The sequence below is a fragment of the Podarcis liolepis genome, assembly GCF_965112155.1.
Source record: "Podarcis liolepis genome assembly, chromosome: 1".
Classification (NCBI taxonomy): domain Eukaryota; kingdom Metazoa; phylum Chordata; class Lepidosauria; order Squamata; family Lacertidae; genus Podarcis; species Podarcis liolepis.
The window spans coordinates 2,775,427-2,795,814 of NC_139554.1; the positions used below are offsets into that span (position 1 = coordinate 2,775,427).

Genomic DNA, 20,388 nt, shown 5'->3' on the forward strand with positions numbered 1-20,388 from the left:
GATTAAACAAATTACTGGATGGCTACTAGCCATGTGTTGGAATACTGCCAGGGAGATAAAGTCCATCATGGCCCCAAGCCGTCTGCCGGACAATCCATCGATCTCCCATAGGCACGCAGTATCAGCAATTAGCGACATGAGTTTCTAGAAAATATCTTGCCACATTCCAGAGCTCATGCACACTCTATCAGCAGATAATTCACAGCAGAAGTTGCACGCAGGAGAGCGTTATTTACAAGTTTTATTCAGCGTTGATCAGAACAAAGAAAAACATGACTGCCTGCATCAGTGTCTCCAGACACAGAGAGAAAACGAAAGCAACAGAAAACATAAACATCCTGTGAACAGGAAATACGCAAACTCTGACTCACAAAGCCTGCTCCCTTTTAAGGTGGAACGGAAATATCCTAACACCATGTTCTTCCTCTGCAGTTGGAGGCAGCACTGCTTCTGCTGGAAAACACAGGAGGGGAGAGTTGCTCTTGTGCTCAGATCCTCCTTGTGTGTTTCCCAGAGATGCATCTAGAACAGGGAGGTCCAATTTTTCATACCAAGTGGGCTGCAATAGTATTTTGACCCAGAACTAACTTTGTTGCACAGAAGTGAGCAAGTCCAAAATTTGACACCCCCACCCCACCCAGCCCTCACACTGCCTTCCCAGAGCCCAGCAAGCAAGGTGCGGGACTTTGGGAAGGAAGTGCAAGGCTTTGGCAGAATCCTAGCGCCTTCGCAATACAGTGGTACCTCGGGTTACATACGCTTCAGGTTACAGACTCCGCTAACCCAGAAATAGTGCTTCAGGTGAAGAACTTTGCTTCAGGATAAGAACAGAAATCGTGCTCCGGCGGAGCGGCAGCAGCAGGAGGCCCCATTAGCTAAAGTGGTGCTTCAGGTTAAGAACAGTTTCAGGTTAAGAACGGACCTCCGGAACGAATTAAGTACTTAACCCGAGGTACCACTGTACCTTCCCAAAGCTGGGAAATTGCTAACTAAGCTTTGGGAAGGAACTGGGAGGGCTCTATGACCCTGTCAGAGCCCTCAAGCCTCTTTCCCAAAGCCCAGCACCTCAACTGGCTTTGGGAAGGCAGTATGTAGGGGGTGGGAGGTCAAATGCTGCCTAGGGCTGCCCACAAAGGCCTCTGGATCACTCTGATCTGTGTGTTTGTGCATAGACATCAGGTGGATATTAAGTATAAATTGCCTTTTTAAAAATGCTTCTAAAAAATGATGAAATAGGTCTTTCACTTCCTGGCATTGCTGTGTTTTGAGACTCTCATTTCTCTGTCTCTGGACAGGTGAAGTTTGGACCGGAGCAACGGAGGGATGGAGTAGAGGATGGAGTTCATTCAAGGCTAAAGCATTGGACAAGCTCTCCTGGCTCCTCTTGCTCGCCTGTTAACCCCAATAAGGGCCCAGGGATGTGTAGTAATTATGCCCAGCCTGCAGACACTCTGGATTGCTTTGGCTGGAGTCCATGCAGGCACTTCTCCAGACTGCATTTGTCAAAACAATGACAGCAGCAGAAATCAAAGAAGCGAGAGCATCATGGAGAAGTGAAGTGGAACATCCCTGGTGATGCGACTGGAAGCAATGGGATCCAAGCCGTGGACTTCATGGTGATTTGAAGGTTCAGGATTCCCGTGGGCACACAAATGGCTCCATCATGTGTGGCCCCACTTAAGAACCTAAGAAGAGTTTGCTGGATCAGGCCCATATAGTCCAGCATCCTGTTCTCACCTCCAACTGCAGAGACCTCTCCTCCCGGAATTTGTTTAATCCTGAAAGCAATTGAATTTATTATTTCGGCCACAGACCAGTTCCACCCCACATACAATAGCAAGGAAGTCATGAAACACGATAGGGATACATTTGAATTTGCAATTAGGTATAACAGGGACACTACAGATATAGCAACAGTTAAAAATATATAAATTAAAACGAACATATAACCTAAAATTATCATTTAAGGCCTTAATCATTATGATAGCACAGCTTGTTCCCTAAGTTTTATGGCAAACGCACAGGATTTGGCTACCCTTAATGTGATCTCAGGATCCTTGTCCTCTACCAGGGATTTTAGACATTGAAATTTGGATTCATTTGGAGATTTTTGCATAGCAGGGGTAATAAATACCGAGCGTATATCCCCATAAAAATGGCAGCGTAACAAGGCATGAGAGACAGTTTCTACCTCCACCAAGCCGCAGGGGCAGACACGTTCCGCGTATGGTTTACCCTCGAATCTGCCCTGCATTAAGGCAGATGGCAGAACGTTGAATCTAGCGAGGGTAAATGACCGTCTGTATTTGGGTATTTGTAATTTTGACCAATAATTTGCTGGGGTAAATCCTCTCCCATTATCTTTTATTACTGGGTGTTTATTCAACTCGCTCACGTGGCATTGCAGTTCCACATCCCAAATTCGTTGGTGGATTATTGCTCTAGTTTTCTCATAACCTACAACTATCAGGGCCTGTGGGGAAAACCCCAAGCCTCTTAGCTTTTCATGTAGGGTAGCTTTCCATTTGGAATGGTAGGAGTCGAGTAGGGTTAGGAGTGTCTTTGCTTCAGCCTCTTTTAAAGCCACCTAGATTGGTGGCCATCCCTGCCTCCGGTGGGAGAGAGTTCCATAGTTTATGAAATGTAGTCGAGAGTGGATTTCATGCTCTTTCTTCAGCTCATAGTGGTGAGGAAGAATGGAAGTTCCCCCAGAATGTCTGCTTTATATACATTATTTACACAATGGGCCCCACGTGATTGGCTAATTCCGGGATTTTCCTGTAGGCCAATCAGGTTGTGGATTCACTTCCACCTGGAGCTGGATTGGATGGCTCCTGTGGACCAATCAGACTGCTGCACTCTGGATCCTATTGTTCTAGGACCAATCAGACTGCTGCATTTTGGATCCTATTCAACTCAGCACATAACGGTTTAACTCTGTGCTGTGTGAATAAGGACTTTATGTGGCCTGAATCTTATGAGAAAGAGAGAAAACAATTTCTCTAGCCCAGGGGTGCCCAAACTTTTTTCAAAGAGGGCCAGATTTGATGAAGTGAACAAGCGTAATGGCCAACCAAAGTTGATGAGCTTTTTTTAGGATTGAACTTGTTGAGCTTTTTTGCGATTTTGTGCTGGCACCCATGGCACATTTATCAGTCTATGAATACCAGCACCTTATTTTTTTAGTCTGGGGGGGGGGGGACACTGCTAATGCTAATTTTTAAAAATGGTGCTCATCTTCAAACTTCCACCCCACTTTGTCAACCCTCCCTTATTCTGCAAGTAAGATAAATTAAAGCATGGGGGTGGGGGGATATTTACACTGGCTAAGCTTTTTAGAAACTTCAAAGAAAACTGGAAATCTCTGGTCAGGAAAATGTTATTTATTGCTGTGATGGCGATATAATGAAGGAGAGTGCTGATGCTAAGAATTTGCCTCCTCCTTTAAACAATGGAAATCCAAAAGGCAGACAGATATACACAAACACGTTTTAATGCTTAATGGAGCTGCAGGGATACAGTTTCAGAAGTTTGTTTGATTTATTTGGTGCCAGGTTTCCATTTGCTGATGCGTGATCTCTGTTGCTGCAAAACCACCTCCAAAAAGCAACAGAATGGGAAACTAAGCAAAGACTAAGCAGCAGTACATGTGGAAAGGATCTAGGGGTCTTAGGCTTAACATGAGGCCACCGTGTGATGCAGCAGCAAAAGAAGCTAACGCTATTCTAGGCTGCATCAAGGGAAGCCTGGTGTCCAGATCAAGGGAAGTAAAAGTACCATTCTCTTCTGCCTTGGTCAGGCCACACCTGGAATACTGTGTCCAATTCTGGGCACCACAATTTCAGAAGGATGTTGACAAGCTGGAAGGTGTGTGCAGAGGAGGGTGACCAAGAAGATCTGAAAATCAAGCCTTATGAAGGAAGGTTCAGGGAGTTGGGTATGTTGAGTCTGAAAAAGAGGAGGTTGAGAAGGAGGTGTGATGGTTATCTTCAAATATCTAAAGGGCTGCCCATGGAAGATGAGGCAAGTCTATTTTCTCCTCCTACAGAGGGTAGGACCCAAACCAATGGATTCATGTTACAAGAAAAGAGATTGAACTACGTATTTTTCGCTCTATAAGACGCACTTTTCCCTTCCTAAAAAGTAAGGGGAAATGTGTGTGGGTCTTATGGAGTGAATGCAGGTGGGAGGCTCTGCTCAGCGCTCCCTTTAAAGAGCCGCGCACACACTCCACGCACTCTTTAAAGGGAGCACAGCTCTTGGGGGAGCCTTAGCCGGGTGCAGCCTCTCCCGGGCAGGGGGTGAAGGCTCCCCTTGCCCGGGAGAGGCTGTGCGCGGCCATCTCATAAGCCAGGACAGCAAGCGGTATTGCTGCACTGGGATCCCGCTGGCTGTCCTGGCTTCTGGGATTCAGAATTTTTTTTTCTTGCTTTCCTCTTCCAAACACTAGGTGTGTCTTATGGTCTGGTGCGTCTTATAGAGCGAAACATACGGTAGATGTTAGGGAGCACTTTCTGAGAGTAAGAACTGTTTGGCAGTGGAACAGATGACCTTGGAAAGTGGTGAACTCTCCTTCACTGGAGGATTTTAAACCAATGTTGGGGGGCCATCTGTCAGGGTTCTTTAGCTGTGATTCCTGCATCGCAGGGGGGCTGGACTAGATGACCCTTGAGGTTCCTCCCAACTTTACAGTTATATGATTCTGTTCCATGATTTCATGAGGCAGGTCACCTAAAGGGGCTGCGTCACCCAGAAAACAGTAAAGACCACAACACCGGCATTTAAAGCACTCTTATTCCATTCCAGTTCCAGTCATGGAGAATCCTGGGAACTGTAATTTAATAGTGCTGGGAATTGTAGTTCTATGACGTCAGCGCCCTTAACCAGTTCCAGTCACCAGAATTCTTTGGAAGGGAAGCTATGACAATTAACTTTAATCCTGTGATGTAGATGTGACCTTGTTCTCTGCTGCCCTCGAGTGCACAACGGGATCTAGTAGATTGATGTGGCAGGAGGGTAGTTTGGGGCTGAACATTAAGAGAAAAGTCTTAAAGGTGAGAGCAAGTGGATGATCAGAGAGGCAGGGAGTTTGGGCTTTCCATTTTTAGCAGAGACTTGACGGACGTATGTTGGAAATGCTAAAGCACTGGGTTTTCAAGCCACCAGTTTTCTGGACGGAGTTCAATGCCTTTAACCACTGCCTTGCAGGCAGAAATTGAACAGCTGAGGCTCCATGCCAAGGAAAGTTGCCCCTGTGGAACAGCTGCCTTGCCTAGACCTCTTCACAACACAGCGGGGGAAAGCTATTCCTCTAGTTTTCAGTAATGGCAATCCCAAATGACTAGGAAGAAACCTGGTTTTCAAATGTTGCATTTATGTATTCTGTTTTTCTTCCTTCCTGTGTTCTTACTCACCTCCCAGGGCTGCACATTATCAAGGTTATCCAGGATTTTAATCTTCCAGGTTCATATTCCATTAGTTCCTCTGGTGTTCCACATAAGCCCAATTACAAATGGGTAAGTTCCTCCCCCCCCCCCCAAGTCATAGCCTCATCTTGCAAGGAAAATATTGTTTTACTAATTGGCAGACATTCCCCTTCACCTCCCTCTCTTGCAAGCTTGCAAGGTGCTCTTGCATTAAACATTTGAGGGCATGAAAGGAACTGGGGAGGGGGGGTTGAGAAATTCAGAGGGAGACATTCCTCTCACAGCACATCTGTTTAGATCCATCTTTGCCACAGGAAAACCTTTGATGGGCCGAGGAAAGGAAAACAAAATGCAATGGCTGGTTTTCTTCAGGCAGGGTTCAAAACAATGGGGCTGCTCTCTTCCTGCTTTGCATTCCTCCCTCCTCCTGGCTACACATCAGAGAGCAAATGGTTTGTGAGTCCTGATGTGCTGAGTGGCGCAAGATGCCAGCTTCATCGGACAAAGGTGTTCAATTAGGACTAGATGTCAGGGCTGCACGTGTGGCTTGTAGCGAGAGAGATCAAAGTCCTGCAGGAACAAGAGTCGGGCTCAGAGCTGTGGAAAGGCAAGTCCAGCAATGACCGATATAAATTAGGAGCATGATCTTTCCCCAGGAGCTGCTCATCTGTGGTGGGGTCCAAAACTGCCAGGTTCTTCTCCTTTTCCTTTACCCTCATCCCACTCTGAAGATAGGAGACAGAGGAAGCTGCCTTATACTAAATCAGGCAATTAACCGAGCATCAGAAGAGTCTGCTGAATCAGGTCAGTGGCTCATCTGATCTATTATCCTGTTCTCACAGTGGCCAACCCAATGCCCATGGGAAGCCCATAGGAAGCTCTGCCAGGATCAGGCCAGGGGCCCATCTAAAGAAGCCCCCTGTTCCATACCCTCCAACATTTCTCCAATGAAAATAGGAACGTCCTTTTCAATAATACTGTGGTGCCCCGCAAGACGAATGCCTCGCAAGACGGAAAACCCGCTAGACGAAAGGGTTTTCCGTTTTTGAGCTGCTTCGCAAGACGATTTTCCCTATGGGCTTGCTTTGCAAGACGAAAACGTCTTGCGAGTGTTCCGATTTCCCCCCGCTTACCCCCCTTTTTCTAAGCCGCTGTGGAGTATAGGAGCCAACTCTAGGGTGCCGTGGGTGCTCGGGCCCCAGGAATAATATAAATGAGGGGGCCGGGCACCCACAAAGTCAATGAAAAAAGCCGGCAGGCAGCAGCAGCCCCTGAAAGAGTCACAGCCAGCCAGCAAGGCATTCTGGGGGGGGGGGGGCTCAGTTCTGGATGCAGAGCCTTTCTGCCTCCCGGTGGAAAAGGGTTCATTGCTGGCTGCAGAGAGGAGGAGGAAGAGGGGCTGCTTCTGGCCGCCACAACGCAGACATGCAACATCACACGCACACGCCTGCACATTGTGCACGTGACAGCACAGGCACGCATGTGATGTCACACATCCGCAGGGCAGCAGCGGGCACCCACAATTCTGAGGATGGTAGGGCGCCCCTGGTTATGAGAGAGGGAATTGGCGCATCTTGCTCCATGCAGCCTTTTGCACTGACCGTCAGGCAGGGAACTCTCCCAGCCCTACCTGGAGACCCTGGAGCATGGGTAGGCAACCTAAGGCCCGGGGGCTGGATCCAGCCCAATCACCTTCTAAATCCAGGGAATCAGCATCTTTGGGTTATTTGTGGGACCTGCCTGGTGTTTTTACAGGAGTTATTATTATTATTATTATTATTATTATTATTATTATTATTATTTATACCCCACCCTCCCCAGCCAAGGCCGGGCTCAGGGCGGCTAACTAGCAATAATAAAAACAAGTTGAATACAACTTAAAAACAAAATTAAAATACAACATTAAAATATTGAAACATTAAAATATTAAAATGTAGCCTCATCGCAGGAAGAGAAAGGAAAAAGGAAAAAGAAACAGGGGGGGGGGGAATCAAACTGATTCCAAGCCAAAGGCCAGGCGGAACAACTCTGTCTTACAGGCCCTGCAGAAAGAAATCAGATCCTGCAGAGCCCTGGTCTCATGAGACAGAGCGTTCCACCAGGCCGGGGCCAGTGTTGAAAAGGCCCTGGCTCTGGTGGAGGCTAATCTAACTTCCTTAGGGCCCGGGACCTCTAGGGTGTTGCTATTTATGGACCTTGAGGCTCTCCGTGGGGTAGAGTAGAATGTGTGCTTTTATTTAAAATGCATCTATGGGTTATTTGTGGGGCATAGGAATTCGTTCACCCCCCCCCCCAATATAGTCCGGCCCCCCAAAAAGTCTGAGGGATAGTGGACTGGCCCATGGCTGAAAAAGGTTGCTGACCCCTGCCCTGGAGACGGAACAGTGAACCTTCTGCATGGAATGCTGTGATTCTGCTGGGGGAATCTTACTCTCCTGCACAGGAGCCCATCTGAAGTTGGGGACTGAGCCAAGGACCTCGTGCATGCAGTGTTGCTGCTGGACGATTGAGCTACAACCGCCCCTTTAGTAAAGTGCTTCATACATTGAACACACTTGAGAAGGATGGTGAGATCCTGCAAACAGTTGATCTCAGATTCCTGGCATGCTCTGTTCTGACTCCAACCGCATCTACAAAACCACCGCTCTGCCCCTGGGCAGTGTGTGATAGGACAAGAGGAATGCTTCTCGTGTGGACAGTGAGATATTCCAGAATCCAATTGCCTTCCTTTGAGCATAATGATTGCCAGTAATCAGGTAGGATTATATGTCAGTTCAAGGTGCTGAGTGAAATTCAGTGGAAGCTATAGCTATTTCAAGCAAGCAGGAAAACACAAGATCATTATTCACTTAAGCAGATCATCATTCACTCACTTTGCATTGCAGCCCTTATTGGATTTTAATAATAGTTCGGGTCAGAATCAATCTTCTCATCCAGGCGGAACGTCACCAGGTATCTCCTAAGGACTGAAGTGTTCAAAGGCCAAGAGGAAAAGGAAAAGGCTTTAGGAGTGAAGGACTGCGTGTTGTTGAGGAAAAGGAATTTGCAGGGCTTTTTTGTTGCCGTTTTCCAGGTGTACTTTCAGTGACGGCATCAGGAAGGGACTGAGCTGTGTTGATATAGAGGGAATCATAGACTCCTAGAAAGGTGGAGAAAGGATCCTGAGGGTCACCCATCGGATGTGGAATTCCAAACCCATTCCCCCAACAGATAGGTGCATTCTAACCCATGGAATCATATAACTGTAGAGTTGAAAGGGACCCCAACTCTAGGGACAAGACAGAAGTACGGTTTTGGGGGGACAGGAGACGGGTGGGCAGGTGTGGAGGACTCCCTGGTCCTGGATGGGGTTACTGTGCCCCTGAAGGACCAAGTGCGCAGCCTGGGAGTCATTCTGGACTCCCAGCTGTCCATGGAGGCACAGGTCAATTCTGTGTCCAGGGCAGCTGTCTACCAGCTCCATCTTCTACACAGGCTGAGACCCTCCCTGCCCGTGGACTGTCTCCCCAGAGTGGCGCATGCTCTGGTTATCTCCCGCTTGGACTACTGCAATGCGCTCTACGTGGGGCTACCTTTGAAGGTGACCCAGAAACTACAACTAATCCAGAATGCGGCAGCTAGACTAGTGACTGGGAGCGGCCGGCGAGACCACATAGCACCGGTCTTGAAACACTTGCATTCGCTCCCAGTACATTTCCGAGCACAATTCGAAGTGTTGGTGCTGACCTTTAAAGCCCTAAATGGCCTCGGTCCAGTATACCTAAAGGAGCATCTCCACCCCCATCATTCTGCCCAGACTCTGAGGTCTAGTGCCGAGGGCCTTCTGGCAATTCCCTCATTGTGAGAAGTGAGATTACAGGGAACCAGGCAGAAGGCCTTCTTGGTGGTGGCACCCACCCTGTGGAATGCCCTCCCACCAGATGTCAAAGAGAAAAACAACTACCAGACTTCTAGAAGACATCTGAAGGCAGCCCTGTTTAGGGAAGCTTTTAATGTTTAATAGGTTATTGTATTTTAGTGTTCTGTTGGACGCTGCCCAGAGTGGCTGGGGAAACCCAGCCAGATGGGCGGGGTATAAATAATTTATTATTATTATTATTATTATTATTATTATTATTATTATTATTATTATGTCCAACCCATTGCAATACAGGAATCCCCACTAAAGATCCCTGACAGGAGACAGGGTTAACTGTGGTTAAGAAAGTGAAATATTTGGGTGTTAACATGACTTCAAGAAATTTGAATTTGTTTAAAGATAATTATGAGAAATGTTGGAATGAAATCAAGAAAGATTTAGAAATTTGGTCAAATATGAAACTTTCCTTGTTGGGTCGAATAGCAGTTATAAAGATGAATGTGTTACCTAGAATGTTGTTTTTGTTTCAAACTTTGCAAATATTGGACAAGATGGATTGTTTCAAGAGGTGGCAGAAAGATATTGTTAAATTTGTCTGGCTGGGCAAAAAGCCAAGAATAAAATTTAAGATACTAACTGATATAAAAGAAAGGGGCGGATTTGCCCTGCCAGACTTAAAACTTTACTATGAATCAGCAGCTTTTTGCTGGTTGAAAGAATGGCTCCTTCTTGAAAACACGGATATTTTGGATTTGGAAGGGTACAACAATATGTTTGGGTGGCATGCATATCTTTGGTACGACAAGGTTAAAGCTCATAAAGGGTTTAAAAACCACATTGTCAGGAAAGCACTATATAATGTTTGGACTAGATATAAAGATTTGTTGGAAAGTAAAACTCCAAGGTGGTTGTCACCGGTGGAGGCAAAGGCCTTTAAAAAACTTAATATGGAGACCAAATGGCCAAGATATGGAGAAATTTTGGAACAAGAAGGAGATAGATGGAAACTGCAAAGTTTTGAAAAACTAAAAGGGAAAGTGAGAGACTGGTTTCATTATTGTCAAATAAAGGAAGTGTTCAAAACAGATAGAAAAATTGGCTTCCAGGTGGAAAAATCAAAATTAGAGACTGAGTTGTTAGAATCCAGCACTAAGAATTTGTCAAGAATGTACAGCTTGCTGTTGGAATGGAATACACAAGATGAAGTGGTTAAGTCTGCAATGATTAAGTGGGCACAGGATATTGGTCATAATATTTTGTTTGCTGACTGGGAAAGGTTGTGGACCACAGGTATGAAATTTACGGCGTGTAATGCCTTAAGAGAGAATATTATGAAAATGATATACAGGTGGTACATGACCCCAGTCAAGCTCGCAAAAATTTATCACCTGCCCGACAATAAATGTTGGAAATGTAAAGAAATTGAAGGAACATTCTTTCACCTTTGGTGGACGTGCCCAAAGATCAAGGCTTTCTGGGAAACGATCTATAATGAATTGAAAAAGGTACTTAGGTACACTTTTCTTAAGAAACCAGAGGCCTTCCTCCTGGGCATTGTCAGCCAAATGGTGTTAAAGAAGGACAGAACATTTTTCATGTATGCTACAACAGCAGCAAGAATACTCATTGCAAAGTACTGGAAGACGCAAGAATTACCCACCGTGGAAGAATGGCAACTGAAGGTGATAGACTATATGGGACTGGCGGAAATGACGAGCAGAATCCGTGACCAGGGAAGAGATACGGCGCAGGAAGACTGGAAGAAATTTAAAGAGTATTTAAAGAAATATTGTAAAATTAATGAAGGTTAGGAAAATGCTGGATTGGTTATTAAGGGGTTAAAAGTGGCAAGGGATAATTAGAAGAAAACAATTTTCTTTTTTTAAAAAAAAACTAAGTTAAAAGCAGGGTAAGGATTTGCTGACAATTGAATTTGAAATTGGAATACAGAAAGGGAAGGTACGAGGAAGTCGTGAAAGTAAGTTAAAAGAAAGTAAACTTTGGAGGTATACATGTTTGTTTGTTTTTTGTGTACGTGTGTGTGTATTTGTTAGTATGTTATTGTTATGGTGTTGTTATTGTATTGTGGTGATTTGTTAAAACTTCAATAAAAATTTAATTAAATAAATAAATAAATAAAGATCCCTGACAGATTGGCACCCACGCACCCACCCCATGCCCCCATTGGCTGCACCCTGACTGCATGACTCTTTCACTTTGCCAAATTATGACGCCATCTTTGAATTGCTGGCACTGTCAACTTGTTACCCGTGGAAGCGAGTTATGTGGAACCAGGTGCCTATGCATGCCTTGTTTAAAGGGATAAAATAAACAAAAGATGCCCTTCTCCTCCCTCTCTCTTGCTCCAGCTTGAGGACAGGGAGAATTGCCTACTTCCTGATTGCTTTGTGATGATGACCGTATGGGGTGAAGCCAACTCAGAGGGAGGGTGAGGCTTCATGCCATCACTCTTAAGCCTGGTGTTTGGTGGTGGGGATAACACTTGGCAGCTATCATGAGCCGGTGCGTCACAGCTGCCTGGGTGTGATGGCCTGGGACTCGGACTCGGAACCAGAGGAGTCTCAGTCCGGACTGGATCATCTGCCTCAGGCGGCACCTGAACCAAGTCTGGGGCCTGATCCTGAAGAGTCCCATTCTGCACAGGTTCCCCTGCAACAAACACCATCTAGGCCGAGTCAGGGGCCTGAGCCTGCCATGGCTCCAGATGCGGGGATGACCTTGTTACCTCCAGCTGGGCCATCACTTACAGCTGCTCCACTACCAGTTGGGTCAGGGGAGGCTGAGGCGGCCCCTGGGTCTAGTAACCCATCGACGTCTCCCGAGCTGCAGAGACTCAGGTCTGAGAGAAGGAGAGACCTGAGTACTTGCAGGAGGAGTGCTCGCCTTCAGGCGAGACAGGGAGGTGAGTCACCGGGGGATCAGGACCGGCTGTTACCCCACCAGAGAGAAAAGGCTGTTGGACCACCACCACCCCAGGTTGCGGGAGCAACATTGCTGTTTGCTAGGACCTCCCTGTGCCTGACCTAGCCTGGTTTCCAGCCTTGTGACCTGCCTTGGCTCTGTTGGACTGACTCCTCGAGGAACCCTTGGATTTGGGACGGGACCAGGACTGCGTTGCTCAGGTTAGCCCCCAGGCCCAGCACACTGGGCTACGGAGAAGTCATGATGGTAAAAAGGCCCTGCAAGGTGGGATGAGGCCTTGCAAGACCCCCACCTCCCCAGCAAGAGCCCCTCACTTTCAAATGAAAAGTTCTCTGGGCTCACCTCTCATTTGGCAAATGTTCATAATGGAGCCATCATTTTTGGGGGTGTGGAAAAATCTCAGCTTGGTACAAATGCAAAGGAAAGACCTCCTCCGTCATCCCTATACTCTTTCTCTCCTTGGGGAAGAGGTGGGATGTGGAAGAGCAAATGATGGGATGATTCAGTCATTGAATCATGAAATTGTAGAATTGGAAGGAACCCAAATCTGGTCCAACCCCAGGACCAATGCAGGAATCCCAGCCATCGCAGTCAGACAAACAAGACGGTGTATTGGTTTCGTCATCTTTTTTTATTTTGTGTTTCCTTCCTTGTCCCTGGGAGGATTACTCTTTTGATCTTCAAGACTTCATTCTCGACCTCCATGTTCTCCATCCCTAGAGTCTGTGCACCTCTGGTTCTCTCCATCTCCTCGAGGTGCCAGCAGCCCTTGCCCATCAAGGGTTGGTGGATCTATCAACTACCCGCGACCCGCGGGACTTGGTTGTTCGTCTCTGCTGATGGGATCATCATCCATGCCTTCTGCTCCATATTCTTGTGTGTTATCGTGGCTTGGCTCTGGAAATCCCACAGGGCCTTCTCTTCCAAATCCTTGCATGTTATGGTGGCTTGGCTCTGGAAATCCCACAGGGCCTTCTCTTCCCAATCCTTGCGTTTTATTGTGGCTTGGCTCTGGAAATCCCACAGGGCCTTCTCTTCCAAACCCTTGCATGTTATGGTGGCTTGGCTCTGGAAATCCCACAGGGCCATCTCTTCCCAATCCTTGCGTTTTATTGTGGCTTGGCTCTGGAAATCCCACAGGGCCTTCTCTTCCAAACCCTTGCATGTTATGGTGGCTTGGCTCTGGAAATCCCACAGGGCCATCTCTTCCCAATCCTTGCGTTTTATTGTGGCTTGGCTCTGGAAATCCCACAGGGCCTTCTCTTCCAAATCCTTGCATGTTATGGTGGCTTGGCTCTGGAAATCCCACAGGGCCATCTCTTCCCAATCCTTGCGTTTTATTGTGACTTCGCTCTGGAAATCCCACAGGGCCTTCTCTTCCCAATCCCTGCGTTTTATTGTGGCTTGGATCTGGAAATCCCATAGGGCCATCTCTTCCAAACCCTTGCATGTTATCATGGCTCTGCACTGGAAATCCCACTGGGCCTTCTCCAGGTGCTTGTTGCTGGCCAACACCTTCCGATGACAGTTCCACATCCTCCAGAAGGACTTGATCAATGTGCTCCTCCTCTGTCTGCTGACTCTGAGATTCTAGCAGCTGGCCTGTTTTCAGGTTCACCCAGCTCCCTTTCTCCACAGAGACAGCGGTGTACAATGCAGTTTCGTCCCCCACGTCTGGAGACTCTACGCTCAACAGCATAGCCTCACTCAGGCGACGGCTCAGGAGCTTCTCAACATCGTCTGCACACTGAGATTCACCCCCTGTAGGCTTCACTATGATAAGGCTGGCATCTCGGTCAGAATCTTGCTGACTGCCACGGTGGCTTTCCTGACCTGACGGGGCTTCTTCTCTTTCAGATTCCTCCTGCTCACTCCTGGCTCCATCCGACCCACTTCCAGGAGCCCCAAAAGCTCTTCCTGACTTGCCTCCCTTTCCCAGGAGAGATGTCCTGCTGATGGTTGGGACAGCTGTCTTACCTGTTTGCTGAAAGTGACTCACCACTAATTTCCCAGTTCTCCTGTTCATCCAGATTCCATCTTCCAGAGAAATGATGCTGTAGATCTGGTCATCTTCCCCTTCCATATAGTATGAGTATGGCATGCCATTCTCCATATACGACTTGGGTTCAGAATCATCTGGCCACTGGAGAGAGCTTCTGACAAGCTTGCTGTTTGGGGGGTCCTTTACAGTGTGGAGTAGCAGTGGTCCCTTACCATCTTCATGAGAGCTTCGCCGGCTACCTTCCTTCACCACCTCTGCAGGGCCAGCTTCCTTCACCACATCTGCATGGCCACCATCCTTCACCACCTCTGCAGGGCCAGCTTCCTTCACCACATCTGCACGGCTACCTTCCTTCACCATCTTTGCACGGCTACCTTCCTTCACCCCCTCTGCACGGCCACCTTCCTTCACCACCTCTGCAGGGCCAGCTTCCTTCACCACATCTGCACGGCTACCTTCCTTCACCATCTTTGCACGGCTACCTTCCTTCACCCCCTCTGCATGGCCACCATCCTTCACCACCTCTGCAGGGCCAGCTTCCTTCACCACATCTGCACGGCTACCTTCCTTCATCCCCTCTGCACGGCCGCCTTCCTTCACCACCTCTGCAGGGCCAGCTTCCTTCACCACATTTGCACGGCTACCTTCCTTCACCATCTTTGCATGGCTACCTTCCTTCACCCCCTCTGCACGGCCACCATCCTTCACCACCTCTGCAGGGCCAGCTTCCTTCACCACATCTGCACGGCTACCTTCCTTCATCCCCTCTGCACGGCCACCTTCCTTCACCACCTCTGCAGGGCCAGCTTCCTTCACCACATCTTCACAGCCACCATCCTTCACCACCTCTGCACGGCTACCTTCCTTCACCATCTCTGCATGGCTACCTTCCTCTGCACGGCCAACTTCCTTCATTACCTCTGCACGGCTACCTTCCCTCACCGCCTCTGCACGGTTACCTTCCTTCACCATTTCTGCACCACATGGCTCATTCTGCGGTGACAATGAATATGAACCATGGAGCAGGAAGCCTCTAGGATCTTCATTTCTGCGCATAGTGCTGGCGTCCCCAGTCCTGGACTGTTCCTGCTGATCCCTGGCAGCAGGCATGGATTCCCTGCTCGCTTTCTTCATTTTCCTCTCTGCATAGCTCTGGAGGAAACTCTCGTCGGTCTGCTGGCTGGTGCACTTCTTGACCTTTTGCCTTTTGGCTGCACAGTACTGGAGCCAACTCTTGTCCGTCTGCTGGCTCCTGTTCTTCACAACTTTGCCCGTCCTTTTGCTGATCCAGGTGCCTTGCTCAAGAGGAGGGTCTTGGGTGGCTTCAGGCGCCCTGCTTTGAAGACCAGCTGGCATATTAGACTTCTTCCCAACACCAACGTCCTTCCCAAGGACCTGGGGTGGCACTGGGTGACCCCTCTGGAAATCCACTGCTGTTGGCATGCTCGGCTGTGACTCTTCCCACACAAGCTCTTGATTGGCAGGCGGGGGTATTTGGGCATCTTCTCGCAAGCTGCTACAGTGAGAAACAACTTGGGCTCCAACCAAGGCATCCCTCTGTTGACTGTGGGGCAACAATTCTTCCTTTAGACTCTCACAGCTGTCTGTCTGTTGGGCCTGCTCAGACATAAAGGTGTCCATTTTAGCGTTCCTGTACGGCGTTGGCTTTTGCTCCTCCAGTTTCCGGGTATCCTGCCAGGAATTTACGGCTTCTGGAACTAGGCTGCCTCGGCGAGATTCTTGACCCATAGGCGGCCTGCTCTCTGGTCGTTGGACAGTGCGCTGTGACCCTCGTCTGGCTCGCTGTTCAGCCTCGGTCTCAGAAGACAACTCGGTTGTATCCGTTTCTAAGGCATTGGGGAAAGATTCCTGGCTGGAAGTATGCAGGATTTCCGAGAGAGTTTTCAGTTCCCAAACAATGCTTGTCTGTTGAGCTTTGCATTTCATTTCCTTGCCAGTCTTTGGGCTGATCCAGGATATGTCCTCGTCGAGGCAAATCCCCTTTGGGAGCAGTAGAGGTATCTCCATGGACCGCTGGCTGTTCCTGCGAGAGTCCCTCTTTAGGCTGTTGCGCTTTGACCCCTTCCCTTCCAGCTGCTGGCTGCTGTGGCACCCTTTGCTCCCCAAAGACTCTTGCAGTGATGCTTCCTCCGAATACATCATCTCGGACTCGTCTACTGTAGTCAGGGTTTCCATTGATCCCTCTCTGCTTCTGTCGGATTCGTCGCTGGAATTACTGAGGATATCAGAAAAGCTCTTCTGCTCCCATATGAGGCTCGTTTGCTGGGTTCGACACTTCATCAGCTTCCCCGTCCTTTTGCTCACCCACGTGATGTCTTTCGCATCCGACTCACTGATGGACTGTGTTCGGGAAGGGTTCAGGCTCAGCGGGGACTGCACACCAACAGATTGCTGGCTGCTCCGGCGGGATTCCTGACCAGGAAGTCGTGGGATGCTGCGGCGGGATGGTTTCCGTAGACTCGACGCGCTGCTCTTGATGCTCCCGGACACATCTGGTGCCTGACTTTGGTCTTTCCTTCTGAAAATGCCCCCTTTGTTCTCTGTCTGCAGGGCTTGGTCTGGCACATCTTTGCCCAAAAGGGGTTTCTTGGTGGGTTCTTGATCCATGAAGGGTCCATTGTCCCCACCTTCCTGGTGGATGTTCACCTCGTCCTCAAGGGTGCATTTCTGCAACTCGGTGACGCTGAACGATTGCTCGCTCACTTCGCAGCTGCCCAGGACCGCTTCGTCGAAACTGGGCTCTGGGTCGTCATCCATCCTGCTTCTCTGCTATGACACCTCGGTGGGACAGCTTAAGGCACAGTTCCTGTGTCCGTTGGGTAGGCCTGGACCACTGGCAAATGTCTCTCAGCCCTCTCGCTCGGTGCTTTTCGTGGGGGCTAAACTCACCGCTCTTGAAACAGATGGAAAGTCCCTTTTCCCCTCGCATAGGATTTCACTTCAAGGTCTCTCCTCCTCCTTCTTTTCCTTTTTCTCATCGGGGCTGCAGGTGGCACGTAGGTTGTGTCATTGTCCAGAGGCGAAGATGTTGGGTGGTGGTTGCTGTTTTTTCGTTTCTACTGGCAGCCAGCTGGAATCATGGCCCTTGAGTCGTCACAGTAGCCCTCGGCACTCTGGACTTGCCCTTCCCCTGTGGTGGTCTCCTTGCTCTTCCTTCAACTGCCATGCATTCTAGAAGCTTCCAAAGACTGTGCGTCTGTGACATCACTGTGTATTCTGAAACACGGCGGGGGGGGGTTGAATTTGCAATGCCCCAGCTCTCCTGGGAAGAAGGTTCGCAATGGTTTTAGGGACCCAGAAAGATGCCTTAGACCAAGTCAGATCATTGGTCTCATCTGTTGTCTACACTGACTGACAGCAACTCTCCAGGGTTTCAAACAAGGGGCGAGGAGTTGGAGAAGAGTCACGTGGGCTGCCAGGCCAATCAGGAGGAGGAGGGAGTTGTATAAACTGGCTCCACCCCAAGCACTCCATTCTTCCCTCTGCAATTCCCTCCCTCTGTACACAGCCTTGGCTTTGCTAGTTGCCTGCTTGGGAGCTGAGTAGGAATTTTTAGGGGTCTATCTGGTTTCCCCCTCCTCACCCAATCCCCGCATAGGCAAGTGACTTTTCTTTTGAAAACGAGCAATGGTGTTGTGAGTTGTGGGGGGCAGTGTGGATGATGCCCTGAGTGCCCTCCAGTTATTGGGGTTCTGTACCCAGTGAGGGTTAGAATAGGACTGCCATACATCTGGAATTTCCTGCACAGAGCCAGAATGCAGCTGTCGGAAGCAGAATGCGGCAGTCAGAAATCACTGGAAATCCAGACATGTGGCAACCCAAGTCGGAAGTCTAGATTTTGGCAACTTTCGTTAAAAATGGCTCAAGAATTTTGGGCAGAGCTCAACGACTTTGTCCAGAGAGGAAGTTGCTGAGCAACTCAGACAAGTTTCTTTTTAAGACAATGACCTTAGCTGGCTCCTTAGGTTTCCTCATCTGCATCCTAGAAGATTGAGCTAGGCTGCTTAGATGATAGTGGCCTCCAGGGGAATGGGTGGACCTTTTCTCCTCCAACATCCCCTCATCTAGCTGTGAGTGATAGAAGAAGAAGGAGAAGAAGAAGAAGAAGAAGAAGAAGAAGAAGAAGAAGAAGAAGAAGAAGAAGAAGAAGAATAGCAGCCAGAGAGGTGTGTGTATGAGCTGGACTGGGAGCAGGCTGGAAGCTGGAGACACAGAGACCTGCTTGATCTGTTCTGGATCCAAAGCTGTGACTAATAGAGATCAGGAGACTCTTGAGAGTCCCATGGACTGCAAGAAGATCAAACCTATACATTCTGAAGGAAATCAGCCCTGAGTCCTCACTGGAAGGACAGATCCTGAAGCTGAGGCTCCAAGACTTTGGCCACCTCATGAGAAGAGAAGACTCCCTGGAAAAGACCCTGATGTTGGGAAAGATGGAGGGCACAAGGAGAAGGGGACGACAGAGGACGAGATGGTGGGACAGTGCTCTCAAAGCTACGAACATGAGTTTGACCAAACTGCGAGAGTCAGTGGAAGACAGGAGTGCCTGACATGCTCTGGTCCATGGTTTCACAAAGAGTCGGACACGACTAAACGACTAGACAACAACAACAATAGAGATCAAGGTCTGTTGGGGTGTTGATGCTGTGAGCTTCGTCTTATGATCAGTATAGGAACGCTTTTTAGCATGCAATGTTTTATTATGTTTTTATATGTGTTGGGGCAACCCAGTCAGATGGGTGGAGTACAAATAATAAAACTGTTGTTGTTACATACCGTATTTACATGAATCTAATGCGCCTTCGAATCTAATGCCCACCTCAATTTTCAAAACCTTGAAACCAAATAAGTATCTGCTGGCGCCATTAAATCTAATACGCACTCTAATTTTCACAACATAATTTGGCCCCAAAAGGTGTGTATTACACTTGAGTAAATACGGTATATGTGTAAATAAAAGAATATATCCTGAAAACATTGCAGTTTCTGCTGACCTTCATTTCAAGGCAGCCTGGAACCCACAAAAGGAGCAACCACAAAACTCACACTCCAAACAGTATCACGAAGCAAGTTCTCAAACCCACCCAAGACTTTGTGGAGCTCTGGAAGACCTCAGGCACTTAGCACAAACAGCAGGTAGCAGTTGGGTGGCCTGTAACAATATTATTATGCTTCCAAATTCTGCAGGGGCACTGGAAGATATCCCTGTCTGTGGAGATGGGGTGTGATGGCCTGGGATTCGGAATCCCAGCCTGCACAGGATTCCCCGCCTCCAGAACCAGCTGAGCCGGGGCTGGGGCAAGAGCCTGAAGGGTCCTCACCTGTGCTGGATCCTCAGGTGCAGGCACCAGCTGAGTCTGCTCTGGCCCCTGAGGTGATGGAGGACCCATTTCCTGCAGGTGCTCCACTCTCAGCCCCGTCAGGGGAGGCTGAGGTTGCCTCTGGGTCCGGTAGCCCTCCAGCCTCTCCTGAGCTGCAGAGGCTCAGGGCAGAGAGGCAGAGGGAACTAAGTTCCCGCAAGAGGAGTGCTCGCCTCCAGGCCAGGAAAGGCAAGTCACCAGAGGATTGGGGCCGCCCTATGCCTCGGGGCAGATAAAAGCCAGCCAGCCCCAGTCCCAAGTTGCGGGAGCAACATTGTTGGTAGCCTGTTCCTGCCTGCACCATGTCCTGCTGGAACTCCTGACCTCACCCAACTCCCTGCCTTGGACCCAGCTTCAGCTTTGACGGACAGCCTCCATACCTCACCCTTGACCTCGGACTGGACTCGGACCTCGCCGCACGGTTAACCCTCGGGACCAGCACATGGGGTCTTGTCTGATGTGTTCCAGGAACTGCCTATCTCATCTGGCAGGGACTGCGCCTGCGTACATTTCCCAACTAATGGAGTTTCTTTGTCTCTGTTGCAAAGAGTGCCAATCTCTGGAACGGTGCCTCCGGTTCCACCCCATTAGTCTCCTTTTCAACACGTTAGGGACAAAGAACGGAGCTTGTCCTCTCCCACTCGCTTGAAAGCCTCCCTGCTGAATTCCCTCCTCCCTTTCTCGGTTCAGCAGCTTCTTCTGCTTTGCCATCACCAGCACACAGCCAGCCTCCAGCTCACTTTCTCCCATCTTGGGCCTTTGTAGCTATTTCTCGAG

At 48.8% G+C, this 20,388-nt stretch overlaps 1 protein-coding gene and 1 long non-coding RNA gene across 28 annotated transcripts in view; both read right to left on the bottom strand.

The window, feature by feature from the left end:
• The window catches only part of LOC310712980, a 203,892-nt gene that overhangs the window by 66,738 nt on the left and 116,766 nt on the right, over nt 1-20,388 (bottom strand). Inside the window, exon 2 of the long non-coding RNA XR_014529059.1 lies at nt 9,100-9,186. This is a non-coding gene — a long non-coding RNA (uncharacterized lncRNA). The remainder of the gene's footprint in view (nt 1-9,099; nt 9,187-20,388) is intronic.
• LOC310699283 (uncharacterized protein) lies at nt 12,841-17,438 on the bottom strand. 27 transcript variants are annotated; one of them, XM_083486908.1, is made up of 3 exons: nt 15,118-17,436; nt 13,671-15,051; nt 12,841-13,615 (listed from the first exon to the last, which is right to left on the bottom strand). In XM_083486908.1, exons 1-3 carry the CDS (start codon nt 17,006-17,008, stop codon nt 13,024-13,026), a joined length of 3,864 nt encoding a protein of 1,287 aa, XP_083343034.1. In that variant the 5' UTR covers nt 17,009-17,436; the 3' UTR covers nt 12,841-13,023. The 27 variants fall into 27 exon arrangements, with proteins under 27 accessions (XP_083343034.1, XP_083343047.1, XP_083343042.1 ...); XM_083486921.1 differs by having other exon boundaries at nt 12,841-14,590; nt 14,645-14,685; nt 15,163-17,431; XM_083486916.1 differs by having other exon boundaries at nt 12,841-14,847; nt 14,902-14,995; nt 15,149-17,431.